The sequence below is a fragment of the Astatotilapia calliptera genome, chromosome 3 (genome assembly GCF_964374335.1).
Source record: "Astatotilapia calliptera chromosome 3, fAstCal68.1, whole genome shotgun sequence".
Lineage (NCBI taxonomy): Eukaryota > Metazoa > Chordata > Actinopteri > Cichliformes > Cichlidae > Astatotilapia > Astatotilapia calliptera.
Window position 1 is genome coordinate 66,376,854 of NC_137424.1, and position 18,377 is coordinate 66,395,230.

Below are 18,377 nucleotides of genomic sequence, written 5' to 3' on the forward strand. Positions count from 1 at the left end.
TGATAAAATACAGTCAGCTGGCATGGTGACACTGCCAGTATTAACCTGCAGGGCTGGACTGGGACAAAAAAATTGGGCATTTTTACTACAGACCGGCCCACCAGGTAGTAAAGCCATAAAGCCTTTGAATGAAAACAAATGCTGTTGTGACAGTGATGTACAGTCTTGTTGGTATATGTATGATTTCTATACATTTTACGTCAGATAAAAACTTTGGTTGTAAGATTTAGATAATTATTTAATAAAAACTAGGTATTTTAAATGAGAATAAGAAAGAAAAGTATTTCTTTGTGCCCACCTTTCCCTGTTAATGCCCTACCTGGCCCCCTGGCAAAACTTTGCTAGACCCGCCCCTGCACAGTTACCAGCTGTCAGCTACATAAAAAAGGATCCTGGTGTTATTTATCTCTCAGAAACAGTTGATAACTTCAACTCATTCATGTCACCTAAAAGGTAAACCTGTTTCTCCATCACCTGTTCAGCTCTGATGATTCAGTAAGGACATCTCCTGGTTTCATCTTCATGTTTCCCTCTCACCACATATCTAAACAGACATCATGACCAGCAGCTTTACAGCTGTGGCTCCAGCAAACATCAGCTGATACTAGAAATTAATATTAAATACATTCTAACAACAGCTGATCAAGCTTAAACGTGCTGCTGTTGTTTAGCGCAATATCCGCTGGTTTCCTCTTTCTGGCGCAAATTGGGCGATAAACAAACAAGAGAGAAAAGCCGATCAGCTGATCATTGATCAGTTTCATGATTGAAGTAGCAACAGGAGAGTGAGGGAGAGAGAATGAGAGAAGAAGAGGCAGCTGTGCAGCATAAAGACAGAATAAATCCAGCTTTGTGTCTTTTTTCCATTCTAGCTAAAGTCCGGGACAAACTGCGTCTCTTCTCAGCTCAATACGAAACGCGTAATATTTTCTCTGAATGAGGGACCATTCCATTTTTTTAAGGAGCCGTTGGCAACTCTACTAACTAACCTTATGAATAAAATAAAGTTCACTATCAGTAACATCATAGCACCCACCCAGCTGTATAAAAACTCCGTCAAACTGGCTAGAACGCAGTATGAGTTATTGCAACTGACAGTAAAAAGTCAGCAACATGAAAATAAACTCCACCTAAACTTGGTTTATATCTGACCCAGATAGACTGCAGGTCATAACTTCTTACCTGAAGTTCAGTTCACCTGACACTCGGACTGGCGGCTGCTTCGGGTCTCTCCTCCTGCCTCCCCTTCCCTCATCCACCTGTTGCCTCTGTGGAAGCCCCGTCATAGCCACCACCAAACAACGGAGTTATTTCTACACATCGACCTGCATCTGGCCAATCCACCACCCCTCATTGTTCATGCCATTACAAAAAAAATAAAAAATAAGTCACTGGGGATATGCCCGGTATGCCCGATGGCCAGTCCAGCTATGTTAACCTGCAACCAAATCTGCAGCTCCATACAGCAATGTTACGACTTAGATTATATCTTATAACTCATAACTCTTATGTTAGCTGCCCTCAGTAGCATACTGTCTGAAATATTCCACAGCTGCAATAATTCTTTAAGTGTTATTTTTTTCCTTGGTATTCTAATTTCACCGAAGTTTACTAAACTCAACAAACTTAATATTACTTACCGGGACATTTATTCTGTCCTCATTTTCTTTCACCGAAAAATTGTTTCCTGCAGTGTTGTCTTTCGTGCTTGGCTCTCCTACCTTTGCTAACGTGATGCACATAGCAGAAGCGATGCTGCATTCACTTACACTCGGATATCTGAGCGTCACCGTGAAAACATAATCGGACATTTGATATTTGATTGAATTTTATTGTTTTGCCTTTGGGGTGGCACCTGGGGTGGCCAGTCTGGTTTGGGGGGTGGCCTGTGCCCCCCCAGGCCACCCCGCTGGACACGCCATTGCAAAAAATTCAACTTTTGTTTCATCTGACCATAACACAGAAGACCAGAAGTCTTATTCTTTGTCTAGATGAGCATTTGCAAAGGCCAAGTGAGCTTTTATGTGCCTCATCTGGAGAAGTACCGTCCTCCTTGGTCTGCATCTGTGGAACCCAGCAGTGTGCAGCGTCCGTTGGACTGTCGGCCTTGAGACATCACCAGCAGAGCCCAGATTCACCAGGATGCCCTTGGTGTTGATCCTTGGATTCTTTTTCACCTCTCTCACTATCCTCCTGGCGAGCACAGGTGTCACTTTTGGCTTCCGACCACGTCCTCTGAGCGGAACATCTTGTATTTTTTAATAATACTTTGCACTGTAGCCACTGGAACTTGAAACATTTAGAAATGGCCTTGTAGCTCTTTCCTGACTGCGCAGCCACAACGTGCAGCCACAGGTCCTTTTATCTGTTGGGAGACACCTGTGTCATTTCCAGTCAAAAAATAACTTGCTGGTTGAATAAAACTAACTTTAAGTCAAAAATTGTCAAAGGTATGAATAATTATGGGCTTGGTTTTGTATGTTTGATATATATGAATCTGGTAATTCTGTAAATTCTAAATTCAGACAAATCCCAACGATTAAGTGTTGCATGTGGTCTGTATTGCTTGGAATTGCCTGAAATATCTTTACATGCGCCTTTATGGTTGTATTGATATAATAAAATTATAATCTGGCAGGTCCACCAGACCAGTGAGCATTGGCAGATTTTTTTGAACACAGCACAAGGGTGACCAAATGTTATTGCTCACTCTCAGGTGTTGCAGACAGGCTGCAGCTATGGTGATGGTCCCCATTTCAAAATCTCACTTCTCAGCTTGTCAGAGAAATATTCTGTCGAGGTGGAGAGAGTTTGACTTCTTAATGTCATTTAATGCAGGTGATGAGCTAATTGTTTCAAGCTTGTGATACTATTTTTTGAACTGTGTGTGTTTGTGTTCAGACGTTAAACCAGATCCAGACGTTGTCTACTCTTCACTGAAGTAGTCCACCAGTCCAACCACTGACGTCCAGCTGCTGGTCTGTAATCCCCCTGCAATACAGATCAGAAGACAGCTGGTTTTTTAGGTTGAAAACTTTTATTATTATGTTGTTATTATGTTTTATGTCCTCAGAAGCTTCTCTGTTATTTAGATATTAGTCATGCTTGCTGGATCTCTCTCTTGTTTCTGTGGCAGCAATATGGTTTCTCTGCAGGATTAATAAACTTTTTATCTCATTTGTTTTTCTCGTGTGGTTTTGTGGGTTTAAAAAAGCTTTTAGATGGAAAATTTGACTTGTTCAGGTTTGGTTGTGGCTATTATTTAGAATAAACCCCTACTCCAAAATAACAACAGCACAGAAAATATTAGGTACAGCCTCTGTTGTTGACGTTTTCCATGAAAGTTTCCACTTTTATCGATTTATTAATTTAAACAGAAATTTCAGAGATCACATGTGGTTTTCTGTCACATCCAGACATGTAATGGCATCTGGTGCACAGACATTATTAACCCTTTAAGACCTACCATAGAACCAAGTCCGCCAGAGCTTATATTATATTTTTACATGCTGTGGAGCCATTTTTGGGAGCATTTCAAGTTGCTATACATCAATACAACCATTATAGCCCAGATTTTAATAATATGTATTCATTAAGTGCATAGTAATTACATAAATTGCAAAAAAGTGCAATAAACTACAAAAAAATTGAAAATCGTTTTTGATTTTTTTAACATATATTTGTAGTTAGAGAAATTTAAGAGTCTTATCCCTCAAAACTGTAAATACAAAAAAGTTGCACAAAATAGTTTCCCACCACAGGAAATTTATTTTGAGTGTCTTCATAGTTTTATTTTTGAAATACACCAATTTTTATACACTGCAGGAAAAATGAAAATAAATATTATACTGAAAATTTGCAAAAAAGCAGCATATGCATCAAAATAAACTATTTCCAGCAGTGCAATATGAGTCCTAAGAATCCCAGAAACGACACAGAAAGTCATAAAGTCAAAGATAACTTTTAAAAAGAGCAGTATATGTCATGGTCCTGAGTCTGAGGACTCAGTGTTTTTGTCATGGTCCTGAGTCTGAGGACTCAGTGTTTTGTGTTCCTTATGCTTTTGTTCATTCAGAGTGTGTATTCTGTTGTGATTTTGCCATTTGTTAGGTTTCTGTTCTTTGCCTGCCTGCTCCCACTTCTCTGTGTTCCCTCTGTCTGTCCATGGTGTTATTGTGTCTGCTCATGAGTCTGCCTGTCAAGTTCAGTGTCCTGTCTGGTTCTCTGTGTCTGTTAGTTTCCTGTTTTATTCTGAAAGTTCATGTCTCATGTCAGTGTGTTCAGTTTTACCTCTCCCCTGTCTCGTTAGCCTTATTGCTCCCAGCTGTGTCTCCCTCCTGTGGCCCATTCCCTGATTACTCCCCATGTATTTAAGCCCTGTGTTTTCCTATGCTCTCTGTCGTGTCGTCTGTTTAACTCCATGTCAGTCTGCATTATTCTGTTACCTGGTATTCATTCTGCGTCTCTCTGCCATTTCTCTTTGTGCATTTCGCTCCTCCTCCCGTGAGTGTCTGGTTTAAGTTTTGTTCTTTAGTTTTCCCAGTTTAGGTTTGTTACTCCCCGCTCTGCTCTTCCTGTTTTGTCACCTTCTCACCGCTGTAAATAAATATTCACTCGCACCCCAGTCAGTGCCTGCATCTTGGATCCTTTTCTCAATTCACCACACGACTGCTGTGCAGCCGTGACAGTATAGGCCCTGAGGCCCTTATCGCAAAAAAGACTACATTTCCGCGAAAATGACGTCACTTCCGGTTTCGGGCAGGTAATGGCGGAAATGCAAAAGTTCGCGCTGACGTCGATTCCAACGTAGGAAGTGTTTTGAACAGCTGATCAGATCGGTAAAGCGTGTTTCTGGAATATTATGTTTTTGTTCCTGCAAGCGCTTTTTATGCAGTTTTTGCAAAGCTTTATGTGGAAGGAAACCGTGACCTAGGACAAGCTGATGGCATCAGATGTAAGTACAACTCCTCCGGTTTCATATGCAAAAAAAATTTTTGCGCTAGCTTACGTGGTTGCAGTGCTACTGGGATTTAAAAATAGTTACGCATAACAGAGCGTTCCCACTCCGATCGGCTCTAAAGGGTTAAGTCGTTGCCCCTTTTCCGAGTGTGTGTAGCCACAGCGGTTGATCACATGATCAAATGTTAATGGGATTTTTTTTTTATCAGTCGTCTGTCTCTTAGTCTCATCTTCCTCACATCTTATTGTAGCTTTAAATAAAATACTCTTTTCTCATCCATCCATCCATTCACTTCCACTTATCCTTTTCGCTGGAGCCTATTCCAGCTGTCATAGGGCGAGAGGCGGGGTACACCCTGGACAAGTCGCCAGTCTGTCGCAGGGCCAACACACAGGGATAGACAACCATTCGCACTCACATTCACATCTATGGGCAATTTGGATTAACCAATTAACCTATCCCCACAAGCTGCACGTCTTTGGACTGTGGGAGGAAGCCGGAGTACCCGGAGGGAACCCACGCAAACACGGGGAGAACATGCTAACTCCACACAGAAAGACCCCGGCCTGATGGTGGAATTGAACTCAGGATCTTCTTGCTGTGCAGCAACAGTGCTAACCACCATGCTGCCCTCTCTTTTCTCATTTCTATGAAAATGTTTCAAAATAACTGGACAGAAAGTTGAGTGTCTGTCTGCTGAAACACTGCAAGGCTGTCAGAGAAGGGAAAAGGAGAAGGAATCAGAGTGTTGTTTATGGTCAGTAGTTGAGGTGAATTAAGGTTATAATAATAATACTTCTCACAATAATATACCAATTTTAATAAGGTACAGGGAAATGATTGCTAGAGGGTGCTGTTACTCTCCAGGGCACTCGAGGGTTTTTCATTACTATTTTTAAAGCCTGGTAGAATTGCAATTGCATTTTCTTTTTTCTCTTTTTTTTTGCATATGAGGAATTGTACTTACATGTAATGCATTCAGCTTGTCCTAGGTCATGGTTTCCTTCCACATGTGGCTTTGCAAAAACTGCATAAAAAGCACTTGTAGTAACAAAAACACAATATTCCAGAAACACGCTTTGCCGATCTGATCGGCTGTTGAACTTAAGTTACACTGCTTGAAATAGGTTATTTTGATGCACATGCTGTCTTTTTGCAAATCTGCATTATATTTACTTTCGTTTTTCCTGCAGTATATAAAAATTGGTGTATCTCAAAAATAAAATTATGAAGACACTCAAAATAAACTTCCTGTGGTTGGAAACTACTTTGTGCATCATTTTTCTATTTACAGTTTTGAGGGATAAATGTTTGAAATTTCTCTAACTATAAATATATGTAAAAAACACAAAAACTATTTTCATCTTTTTTTGTAATTTATTGCACTTTTTATGAATTGATGTAGTTACTATAGACTTAATGCATACATATTATTAAAATTTGGGATGTGATGGTTGTATTGATATATAGCAACTTGAAATACTCCCACAAATGGCACTACAGCATCTAAAAATATAAAGATAAGCTCTGGCGGACTTGGTTCTATGGTAGCTCTTAAAGGGTTAAAAACAAACAAAACATATCCTTGCCAGAAAAACAGCCAGATGGAGAATAAAGTGCTCCACTCTCCCCTATTCTTGAATAAACTTTTTGATTCAGTCCTTCAAATTAAAAGCATCCAATTCTTCAAGTTTAATTCCAGGACTGAGGTCTGTATCTGCAGCTCAGATGGAGATTTTGTTTTAAATTTATTTATATAATATATTTTAAATTCGTATTAAAGCCCAACCCTTTCATTATTAGGGGTGTGGCCTCTTTGATTGACAGCATTGTAACACGGGCATCTGTAGCTGCTAACTAGGCAGCTAATTGTTGGATGTGGACCTCTGACCGTGATTGTGCTGCTGTATTCTTTTTAATGCAATTATCTGACCAGTAATATGGCTGCTGTGTGGCTAACTGAACTAAAAGACCGTTCAAGAAGTGCTCCAGTTTAGTTTATAAAAATTTCAGTTTTCACTGATCCAAAAGGCCGTTTACATGTGGACGAAAGGCCGAAACGCACAGAAGAAGCTGCATTTTCAAAAATACGCAGCTTACGCAGTACATTTCAAAAACTTACATGTGGACGTAGCCTTAATCTTGTGTGAAAATACCAAATAATATTAAAAAAATAGTTCTTATACACTTTTAAAGAAGTAGCTGTCATGGTCTGCGCCTCACCTGCCTGCCCTTCTGCCATCACACTGCATCTGAAGACCCTGGATCTCAGGTCAGCCTTGCCATGCCACTCAGCTCCCCTGGATTCTCATCACCCCCTTCTCAACACTCTGTCCCCTACTGCAAGTAAGAATTGCTACTCTTACAACTTACAACTTCAGAGCTGCCTCCATTACCTCCCTAACTCCACTGTCTTCTCTCTTCAGTGTGACTGTTCCCTGCTCAGCTCCGCTCTGCATCTCAGGCCCCGTTCCCTCGCCCTAGCCATGTTTCCCAGGCCACGCCATGTCAAACTCCACGTCTTATTGTTTTTTTTGTCCTTGCTACGTTTCTTGCACTTAAGCCTAATAAATTATTGTTACATCATCTGCTGTCTCTGCTCTGGGTTTCTGCATCTGAGTCCTGTTCAGTACAGGCCACTCGGTCCCGTGACAGTAGCATTAAAGTATCTTCAATAAAACCAGTGAAATCTCAAAAACAATAAAGACTAAATTAATAAAAATATTATGCAAAACTTTATTAGCAATGAACAGACAGACTCACATAATGGAGAACTTTTGATGATGAAGCATTTTATTATATTAAAGGAGATGAATCAATAATGTGTGAAAAGCTCTTTAAAGTTAAATTAAAATGATATGAGCTCCCTCTGGAGTTAAGTCGAACATACTTCTCTCATTGGGTTCATAATACAGAACACTCCATCTACACTGATGTTATCACAGTGTTTTTGTCCTCACTTGTTTCAGTACGTGTGTGCAATTATACTGTAACAGCTGATCTCTACACAGGATCAGTTTGTGCTGTTCGAACGCCACAGAACAAGTTTGATTTTACAAATAGCTGAGCCTGACTCGCTCATACAGTAACATACAGGACATTAAATACATGTAGTGGTCTTCCCAACTTACCAGCAAATCTCATGAAATCACTGATGATGACTAAACAGAGTAGTTCATAAAGTCACTGTCAAACCTCACAAAGAGACACAATAATGAATAAAATAAATAAAAACAGATTGACATCAGTTCGTTCTTATTACACTGCTGCTACTTTTGAAATGTTTAAAAATACGCTGTCCTGGTAAACCTTTATATATGAAAGAGAACTGCTGCATTATTGTGAAATTTGATTCTCAAATTGGTCATTTTAATTTGAAATGTAGCGGACACAAACTGCACCTTTTGCATTCTGAAAAGGAGGTAAATCAATTCAGATGCTTGCTTTTCAGCAGCTTCATTAAGTTTGATCATGAAATATTTACAGTGATACAAAACTTCTCTCAGCGTGTAACACGTTAACAATAATGCAAACATTTCTTTGCACTCTCAGGAATTTGGGGTTTTTTTCTTCACTTTCACTTTTCCCTCAAGTACAGTGTTTATGAAATTTGTTTGACCACCTTTCAGAAAAATTAGAAAACACAAGTACATTAGAAGTATTACAAAAAGATTTTTAAAAATCAAAATTATATTTTTACTTTTTAGGCAAATATCAAACTGAAGTTACATTTGTTACCCAGATTTGAGCCGACACACTGGACTTCTCTGAAAAGTCTGAGATTAATCAAGTTTATCGTTATCTTAGTTTGAAAAGGGACCTTTATACGCATTGTAGTGTAGTTAGCTTAAAGCTGATTTGCATTTTCAGTCCCTTGGCAGGTTACATGCAAAAGATCAAAAAAAGTCACATAAATAGTCATGTTTATTAAAGAGCTTGGACTTAGTGGTGGATTAGCCACCATTTTTTCTTCTTGTTTAACGTAGCTCGCTATTTACAAAACAAAAAAATCCTATAAAATATAGTAAATGTTGACCAACATCCTTTGAGCCTCATGCTCTCGCTGGTTGGTACCAAAAATACCCTCACACTAGTCTTAGGCTATGTCCTCAAGTACACAGGTATTTTTTAAAATGGAGATTTTCCGTTTTCGTCTTTAAAAAAAAAAACCTGTCCACACATAAACACCAAAAACGAAGGAAAACGCTGGCAAGAACATGCCGAAGCTACAGGTGGTGATATATTCCTAACCGTGTAGAAATGTTGGCCAATCAGAAGCGTAGAAGCCTGGGTGGGAAAGCATAAACAAAGATGGTGCATAGAAGCAGAAAGGAGTCCAATGTGTGGGGGGACAGTAACTGTGTGTGTATATGTAAGCATTTAAACACTGCAGAGTAAAATTAAACGGTAACAGTACTTTGTCCAAGTCCACCATTGTAGAAATTCATTTCACCGAAACAATAACGTGGCGCACAGTGTGACGCCAAAAAATGTGCACACCTTTGACGCTGCGTTTTCTCCGTTTTCCTCGTCCACACGTAAATGCAAAACTGGAGTTTTCGAAAATCTCCACCCTGGCAGGAGTTTTTAAAAATCTCCGTTCTCAGTGACCGAAAACGCCATTTACGTGTGGACGAAAGGTGCAAACACAGAAAAATCTGCTTTTTCAAAAATACCCGTGTATACGTGTGGACGTAGCCTTAGTTAGCTGGTTATGGAATCCCAGTTTGCACTAAAAAAACTGAAATAAAGCTTACGAAGCATTCCCAAAATGAAACATGTTTACAAAACAGAAGCAGAGCAGCTCATTCCACACACTCCAAAGTTCACAAGCCATAATACTCATTTCATAAGTGAAAAGGGGGGTAAGTCTGTAAAGATGCTCAGTGACTTTGCTGAGTGCAGGGCCCAGAAGTTGAGGTTTTGACTTGTTAGCATCTGTGGTTAATGAGGCTTTCTCTTCTGTCCCATGCTTACAGCTATTATGGTTGTTTTCATGTAACTGTACTAATGCTGAATCTGTTTTAGGCGTGTCGTAGCTTGATGAAAAAACATGGTGTGAATTAATAAAGTGTCAGTTTCTCAGATCTCTGACTGCAGTTATTTTAAGTTGCTGATAAAAAGATGATCTGAGATGCTGTGTTAACTAATGACTGAAATCCATCTGTCACAAATTGAGTGACCAGACTGTTTAAACAAGCTGGTTTAGTCCAATGCATTGATCTTTGAACAACACATCGTTAATCTCTTTTCTTTTTTGTAGTTGTCCTAAGATTAGATCATTTTAAACATATTTTCCATCACTAATGTTTCCAGTTATTTTTAATGGATGACATTTTTCCTTGAAATCACCAAACATTTCTACTGAACTGAATATTTAGTGTAATTTCTTGTGATTATGTATACTGCTGTGAATTTTGACCTGATTTTTTCACAAGTTTCGTTGTTCATGTTCTCTTAGAACATGAACTACTGGTTTTATGTTTTTCTATTGATCATAAAACCAGTAACACTCCCAACAACAACAAACCCAGCACCAAAAAGGACCGACTTGCTACCAGACCACTGACTCCATCCTCTGTGAGTCCTCCTGTCTGATCTGCAGGTGAGAAACAGGTGTGAGGTGTCAGCTGTCAGGTAGGTGATGAGTGAAGAACAGAACAGAATCCATTTGCTCTTCAAACTGCTGTCAGACATTATCTACTGCACTCTGATCACATCACTCAGACCAGCTGCTTTCTACAAAGTCTCATCAACAACATCTTTAGAAACAAACATCAACAACCAGGAAGCAGCTTCACCTCTGATCACACACACACTCAACTCTACTCACTCACCTGGAGGATCAACAACACTCAGGTAGATGATGCTGATGGGCTCGACACTGCGATTTGCTTTCTTCCTGCAGTTTGTTCCACTTGTGAACGCACGACACTCGTATGTTCCAGTGTCATTTATTGTCAGATTCATCACAATCAGAGACACGTCTCCATCCTTCATCTGTCTGCCCTGCAGATCCACCCGGTCCTTAAAAGATGGATGCTGCTCATCTGAAACCAAGTTCCCACCCCGGTACACAAGGACATGTTTTGGCTCGAGGTCAGCTCTGCTCCACTCTACAATGTCATTGTTGTTGTTTGGAGCTCGACATGTCAGAGTGACGCTCTGTCCCGACTCAGCTGTGATGTTTTTCTTGTCTAAAAGAGAGAACAACACAGAGTAGAGAGGTTCAAGGTCAAAGTACAACTGTTCACTTCTACAGCAGCCAGACAAAGATCTGTTATTAGATGAAAGCCTTTTATTCTATATGTGTTCTTTAAGCTGTTCCCTTCAGAGGTCACCAAAGCAAATCTTCTGCCTCTTTATCTCTATCTTGTTCTTCATCTTGTGACAAAAGGACAGCAACTCAAATCAAAATATATCCTAAAGCTGGGCATACAGTGTGTGATTTTTTTTTCAGTCCCATTATTCAGCTCCTGATAAAAACTGTACGACTGAATCGCAGGGGTTAGAAGTTCATAGGTCACAATGCAGGGTCTCACACTATACGGCCTGATGCGACCTGAGTGCTCACACTGTGAGCATGTTAAATTTGATGTGAGCACTTATCACACACACAATCACACACACACACATAATTTTGTGAGGCCCCATTGAAAAGGCTGGGGTCCGAGACGTGGCTGGTGACCAACACTATTACCAGCAAAATAGAGATCTTCATCAACAAGTGCCTGCGACACATCTTCAACATCAGATGTCCTGAGAAGGTCTTGAACACAGACCTGTCGAAGAGAACCAGACAGAACCTGGGTGGTCAAGACATCAAGAATAGAAAATGGGGCTGGATAGGCCACACATTTCGAAAACCATTCGACAACGACACAAGGCAAGCACTGGACTGGAACCCACAAGGAAAAAGGAAAGTGGGGAGACCCAAACAGATGTGGAGAAGAGCAAACTATGTCCTATGCTCCACCAGGAGTCTACAGGCTTAATGATGACATTGAAAAGGACGAACTTGCCAAAGTTCTACAAATTGGGCCTCCATCGCTTGTTTCCAGATCACATGCTGCCCTGCCATGCTGCTCCGTCTTTTTCACTTCCATTTCTGTGTTTGCGCATGTGCAGTGTGAGAGGTTGTGTTAAATCGGCTCATGGCACTGCTTCAAAAGTGCGATACCTCCACGAGGGGTGACCAGGATTTCAAACAGGTTTGATTTTCTTGCAATCATAACCATTGAATGGGAGCCGGTCGTGAGGTGTTAATCGCTTCTCATTACCCCATGTATACTACACGATGCATGACACACGATTAAGGGGAAACTCAGGTGGATCCCCAAAATGGTTACACGGGTGAAAAGCCATCTCAAAATGGGCCGAAAATCACACGGTGTATGCCCAGTTTTAGTTTTAGAATTGTTTTTTTGTTTTATTGATGGTTGTTGTGGAAGTTTTCCGTTTAAATAAAGCCTGCAGACGAGCGGTAGCTAACATTCTTTAATCAAAACACACAAAGAACAGACAACCAAGCTTGTGGAGAGCCTGCATGACCGTGGGGCAGACGGTCAGCAGAGTCTCCCTGAGCCTAACATGGTTAAATACCTTCTCCAGGAACAAAAGGCAGTACTCAGCTGTTTCACACCTTAAGGTTCACACTCTCTTGCTACCTCCCAGAGACCTCAAAGAGACAAAAGACTCTTCCTGTGGAGTTGTCTGCTTCCCCCAACTTCCCCACTAGACCCCCACCATTTGTCTTAATGTATGAGTGTGAGACATGTTAAAATCCAGTGGCACCAAGGCATCATACAATAAAATAATGTGATTAATACATAAGTAAAAGAAATTCCTATACATGGTCGAGTTCATTGAGACTCTGGATGTCCCTGCTTTTTATTGTAATATGTGGACTGATGCGCCTAAATCTTGCCTCTGACACAAAACCTCCAGACAGTAATAATAAAAAAGAATAAAACTATTAAAACCTTTCAAGCAAGAAATCATAAAACTTGAACTGAAAGAAGAAAATCATCTGGAAACTAAATTAAACTAAACACAAAAAGTCAAAACAGAATAAAAACTAAGTAGGAAAAAAAAGACAATAACTCTGTTCCAAAAACAAAAACACGTCCTGATAATATGAACATAATGTGTGAGATCTCACAGAGACACTTCTTTGTCTCTGTGGGCTCTGATCACACCGACATGTTAGATCTCACAGACTCCACCCAGCCTCGTGTCTCCTTCACAAACACGGAAAAACTGAATCAATATGAAAATAACTCTTCAGGAAATGTTGTTAACATGTAAAGCAGACTGATGCTTTTCCTCTCTGTCCCACAGAGTGAATCTCACCTGCAGAGACAAACACGAAGAGGCCGACAAACAGCAAAGTCGAGCAGAGCGACGCAGTCACAGCAGACATTTCCGTGTTCTTGAGCTCCGACGCTTCGATTGTTCTAAATGTCTCAGGATGGTTTTATTGAAATAACTGAACCTGAGTTTAAATCCTGACTACATGACATTAAATTTCAGGTTTAAATGATCCTGAAAGTCTCTGACTGAGAGAACAGATCAGACTTTTTAGACACTCGCTCAAACTCAATACGTCCAGTTCATCGTCTCTGCAGGAAGTCACGTTAGAGTCACGTGTGTTTACGCTGCTGTAGGGTGACCATGAATAAGTGCGTCATAACTAAAGCGGTGAAAACTAAAGCAGGTCTGAGTGTTTAACAGGTTCAGTTCTTGAATGATCTCCACAGAACAACACAAACATCTCATCATCAACCATCAGCTACGTACTAAAGACCATCATCAGCCAAAGGACTTCAACATGACGTCACTGTATAAACATGTATATTGTACTATGGAGGAGGCAGCATTTAGCTGTAGCCTGTAGATTACATTAAATGATTAAAGCCAGTCGCTGGCTCTTTCCTATTTTGTGGCATTTACTTATAAAAAAGAAGAAGAAGAAGAAGAAGAAGAGGATGACGTGAAAGGATAAACCACATGATAATGAAAAAAAAAATGGGTGGTCCATGTTTCGTTAACATAAACACCCCAGTTATAGGGCTATCAAACACAAAGCAAAAGACAAAAAGAGGGTGGACTAAATTTTTCCTTTGTTTTATCTCCTCTAATCTTACCCAGCCAGCAGCTATCCTATCCTACCAGCCAACAGGCCAACAGGCCAGCAAACCACCTGTTTGCCATTTATTATCCACCAGGTTATCCTGTGCCCTCAAAAACCCCCGATGGGTCAGGAGGTGGCTGTTCAGAGGTGAAATAAAAACAACGGGCAACAACACCACCCTTAAAGGACCAACAGCTGTTTACAGCAGGTTTGGCTTCTGTAAATGTGAATAATAATTTAATATTTACATAATAAATGTAAATAATTCAGCCAATATTAGCCAATAAAAAGATTAAACAGGACACAGTAAAATAAAAATAAATATTAATTCAATAAAATATCAGTTATTACTCACTCACATATCCAATCAGAAATATCCACCCGAAGATGAGAAAAGTTTGAATCTATTTCCGAAGCTGCTTCTCTGTTTCCCAATCAAAAGGAATGGCAGCCTTTATAAGAATGACCTTTCTAGGCCGTGTAGCCCTGTGATTGGTTACAGCAAATGTGATAACATCAGAATGCTACCATCTGTCTACCATCTGTTGCTGTTTATAAAGAAAAATGAATGGAAAATAGCTTGTTGACTTGTTCTCATGTTAACTCTTTAAGCTTTAACTGCTGTGGTACATTTATGATGCAACAATATACCCAACAATTATGAATGCATAAATCAATCTTTAGGTAAACAAAGATGTTGCAAGTGGTAAAATGTAGAGGAGCACAGACATTTCACATGGCTTGACAATCCAAGACTGAGGAGTGTCTGGAGATAAACGAGTTTAAACTGGAAGCGACTGTGGGAAGAGGACCATAATGAAGGATTCACTTGTGGATCTGGTAGAAACATTTTTACCTTTAACATATATAAGAGGCACAGCTGGAATATAAAAGACAACGCATACAGTCCTTTAAGATAATCAAATTTTCTGCCCCACACGTTTTCTGCATGTCATGAAAAAAAATGGTCACATTATTTCATGTTGGTAATTTTCTTAGAAATAGCTAAATCTAAATATATACATTGTATATTAAACAATGTCATAAATATGATGAAACATAGTTGTGCCAGTCACTTTAAAATGAGGCTCTAAAGTGAAGATTTCTCATTTCAGCCTTCATCGTTGCCTCTTCCTCACCTCCTCTGCTCTCTTCTCTGGGTGGATGTACACGAGCTATGAGAAAAGAGGGAAAGATAAAAAAAAAAAACCTTTTAAACTCTGACTCCCATTCTTAACTGAAAGTTGCTATTGTAGAAACAACATCCCAAATTACCTTATATCACCTAACTGTTTTTTACTGATCTTGAAGGCCATGAGGTCCAATAATGATTATAATGTTTAAAGTGCTACGAGCAGAAGATGAACCTCAGCATCGTACATCACCATAGTGTTTTCTTACCCTGTGGTTTCTGCATAAACAGACTTTAAAAGGTGCTGGATTTACTTAAGAGACACAGTATAAGTTTTATGACTCAACGTTGTAGACAGGGGTATTTTTGTGGCTGGCTATACAACATCTGTGTTTGTACAAGTTTATTTTTCAAAGGGCAGACATTTAAAATAAACATACAAATGGGATTTACAAAGGTTTGCTGCATGTGTTTTATTCCAAATTGCCAGAAAAGTCAAAGAGCATGTGCTGTGCCTAATGTGAATATGATAATTGCTTCTAGGAGTGTTTATCCTTTCCCTCTCATTTATCGGTTAGATATTATCATAGCGAGTGCGTAACAGGACATTTGGGTGGTTGTCTCAAACCTGAGACTCGTAAACAAACTGAGCTGGGTCCGGAGCCATCAAGAGCCAATCTCACCATCACCTTCATCACGTCAAACTATGTTAGTGTGCTGAATTCATGTCTGAATGTTTCAATATAAAATAAAAGATTTTTAAAACCTGCGCACGTGGCACAGTAACAGTACTAATTAACACACATCTATTTGCAAATAAAATTTTGCAGAGATTTCAGGTTCCTTCCTGTCATCATTTTATTATACAGGTAGTGCAGAATTATTAGGCAAGTTGTATTTCTGAGGAATAATTTTATTATTGAACAACAACCATGTTCTCAATGAACCCAAAAAACTCATTAATATCAAAGCTGAATGTTTTTGGAAGTAGTTTTTAGTTTGTTTTTAGTTTTAGCTATTTTAGGGGGATATCTATGTGTGCAGGTGACTATTACTGTGCATAATTATTAGGCAACTTAACAAAAAACAAATATATACCCATTTCAATTATTTATTTTTACCAGTGAAACCAATATAACATCTCCACATTCACAAATATACATTTCTGACATTCAAAAACAAAACAAAAACCAATCAGCGACCAATATAGCCACCTTTCTTTGCAAGGACACTCAAAAGCCTGCCATCCATGGATCCTGTCAGTGTTTTGATCTGTTCACCATCAACATTGCGTGCAGCAGCAACCACAGCCTCCCAGACACTGTTCAGAGAGGTGTACTGTTTTCCCTCCTTGTAAATCTCACATTTGATGATGGACCACAGGTTCTCAATGGGGTTCAGATCAGGTGAACAAGGAGGCCATGTCATTAGTTTTTCTTCTTTTATACCCTTTCTTGCCAGCCACGCTGTGGAGTACTTGGACGCGTGTGATGGAGCATTGTCCTGCATGAAAATCATGTTTTTCTTGAAGGATGCAGACTTCTTCCTGTACCACTGCTTGAAGAAGGTGTTTTCCAGAAACTGGCAGTAGGACTGGGAGTTGAGCTTGACTCCATCCTCAACCCGAAAAGGCCCCACAAGCTCATCTTTGATGATACCAGCCCAAACCAGTACTCCACCTCCACCTTGCTGGCGTCTGAGTCGGACTGGAGCTCTCTGCCCTTTACCAATCCAGCCACGGGCCCATCCATCTGGCCCATCAAGACTCACTCTCATTTCATCAGTCCATAAAACCTTAGAAAAATCAATCTTGAGATGTTTCTTGGCCCAGTCTTGACGTTTCAGCTTGTGTGTCTTGTTCAGTGGTGGTCGTCTTTCAGCCTTTCTTACCTTGGCCATGTCTCTGAGTATTGCACACCTTGTGCTTTTGGGCACTCCAGTGATGTTGCAGCTCTGAAATATGGCCAAACTGGTGGCAAGTGGCATCTTGGCAGCTGCACGCTTGACTTTTCTCAGTTCATGGGCAGTTATTTTGCGCCTTGGTTTTTCCACACGCTTCTTGCGACCCTGTTGACTATTTTGAATGAAACGCTTGATTGTTCGATGATCACGCTTCAGAAGCTTTGCAATTTTGAGACTGCTGCATCCCTCTGCAAGATATTTCACTATTTTTGACTTTTCTGAGCCTGTCAAGTCCTTCTTTTGACCCATTTTGCCAAAGGAAAGGAAGTTGCCTAATAATTATGCACACCTGATATAGGGTGTTGATGTCATTAGACCACACCCCTTCTCATTACAGAGATGCACATCACCTAATATGCTTAATTGGTAGTAGGCTTTCGAGTCTATACAGCTTGGAGTAAGACAACATGCATGAAGAGGATGATGTGGACAAAATACTCATTTTCCTAATAATTCTGCACTCCCTGTAGAACAGTTTGCAATATTTCAGCTCTCCTCTGGGTAAATCCTGAGCTCCACCTGAAACTCAGTCACCAAGATCACGGGTACAGACTCATCAGTTTCTATATGAAAAGTTGTCTGTTAACATATCGATTCTTCTTCAGCCTCCTCTCTCTGATCTGAATTGCTTCACTGTTTTTAGGGAGAACTACATGCACATGGAAATAGCATTATCTGCTTTGCAGTTAAACTCATCAAACCTAAATTATGTTATTTGTATGTCTATGGGGATATATTCTGTGTAGGTCTTTAATGCTAATGTTTTAGTCGTTGGCTGTAATGCTAGCTAGTTCATGGCTATAGGAGTCTGGGTTAGTTGTAATAATAATGCAGATGTTACAACTTACCACACTATTACTTTAACTTATATTAAACAAGTTGGGGCAACGACATCAGCAGAGAGAGGTTCACTGGTCGCTTTTGTATATGCGGTTAATGCCATTGGCAACACAATTCCTCCACTGTTTGTGTTCCCACACATACATTATGCAGACCACTGTGTCAGAGATGGACCAGTAGGAAGTACTGGTAGTGGAAATAAATCAGGATGGGTGCAAGAAACAGATTTCCTCATCTTTCTGAAGCACTTTGCAAACCACACCAAGGTAAGCCAGGATAAAAAGTAATGGAATTGCGATGCTGGTGAACAACTACATTTTTTCAGCTTCATTGTTATGTTCAAAATTGGT

At 39.9% G+C, this 18,377-nt stretch overlaps 1 protein-coding gene and 1 long non-coding RNA gene across 5 annotated transcripts in view; one reads left to right on the forward strand and one right to left on the reverse strand.

Moving 5' to 3' along the window:
- Nucleotides 1-18,377, forward strand: part of LOC145425605 (low affinity immunoglobulin gamma Fc region receptor II-like) — a 137,008-nt gene that overhangs the window by 7,017 nt on the left and 111,614 nt on the right. For 2 of the 3 annotated variants that reach the window (XM_080298804.1, XM_080298805.1), the window contains one exon: nt 2,902-3,177. The exons of the other annotated variant lie outside the window; for it this stretch is intronic. In XM_080298804.1, the coding sequence (XP_080154930.1) occupies nt 2,902-2,908 (7 nt within the window). In that variant the 3' untranslated portion in view covers nt 2,909-3,177. Of the gene's footprint in view, nt 1-2,901; nt 3,178-18,377 lie in introns of those variants that run through there. 3 annotated transcript variants of the gene reach the window in all.
- LOC145425625 (uncharacterized) lies at nt 7,673-15,578 on the reverse strand. 2 transcript variants are annotated; one of them, XR_013906336.1, is made up of 3 exons: nt 14,449-15,502; nt 10,798-11,157; nt 7,673-10,559 (listed from the first exon to the last, which is right to left on the reverse strand). It is a non-coding gene; the product is annotated as an uncharacterized LOC145425625 (long non-coding RNA). The 2 variants fall into 2 exon arrangements; XR_013906335.1 differs by having other exon boundaries at nt 7,673-11,157; nt 14,449-15,578.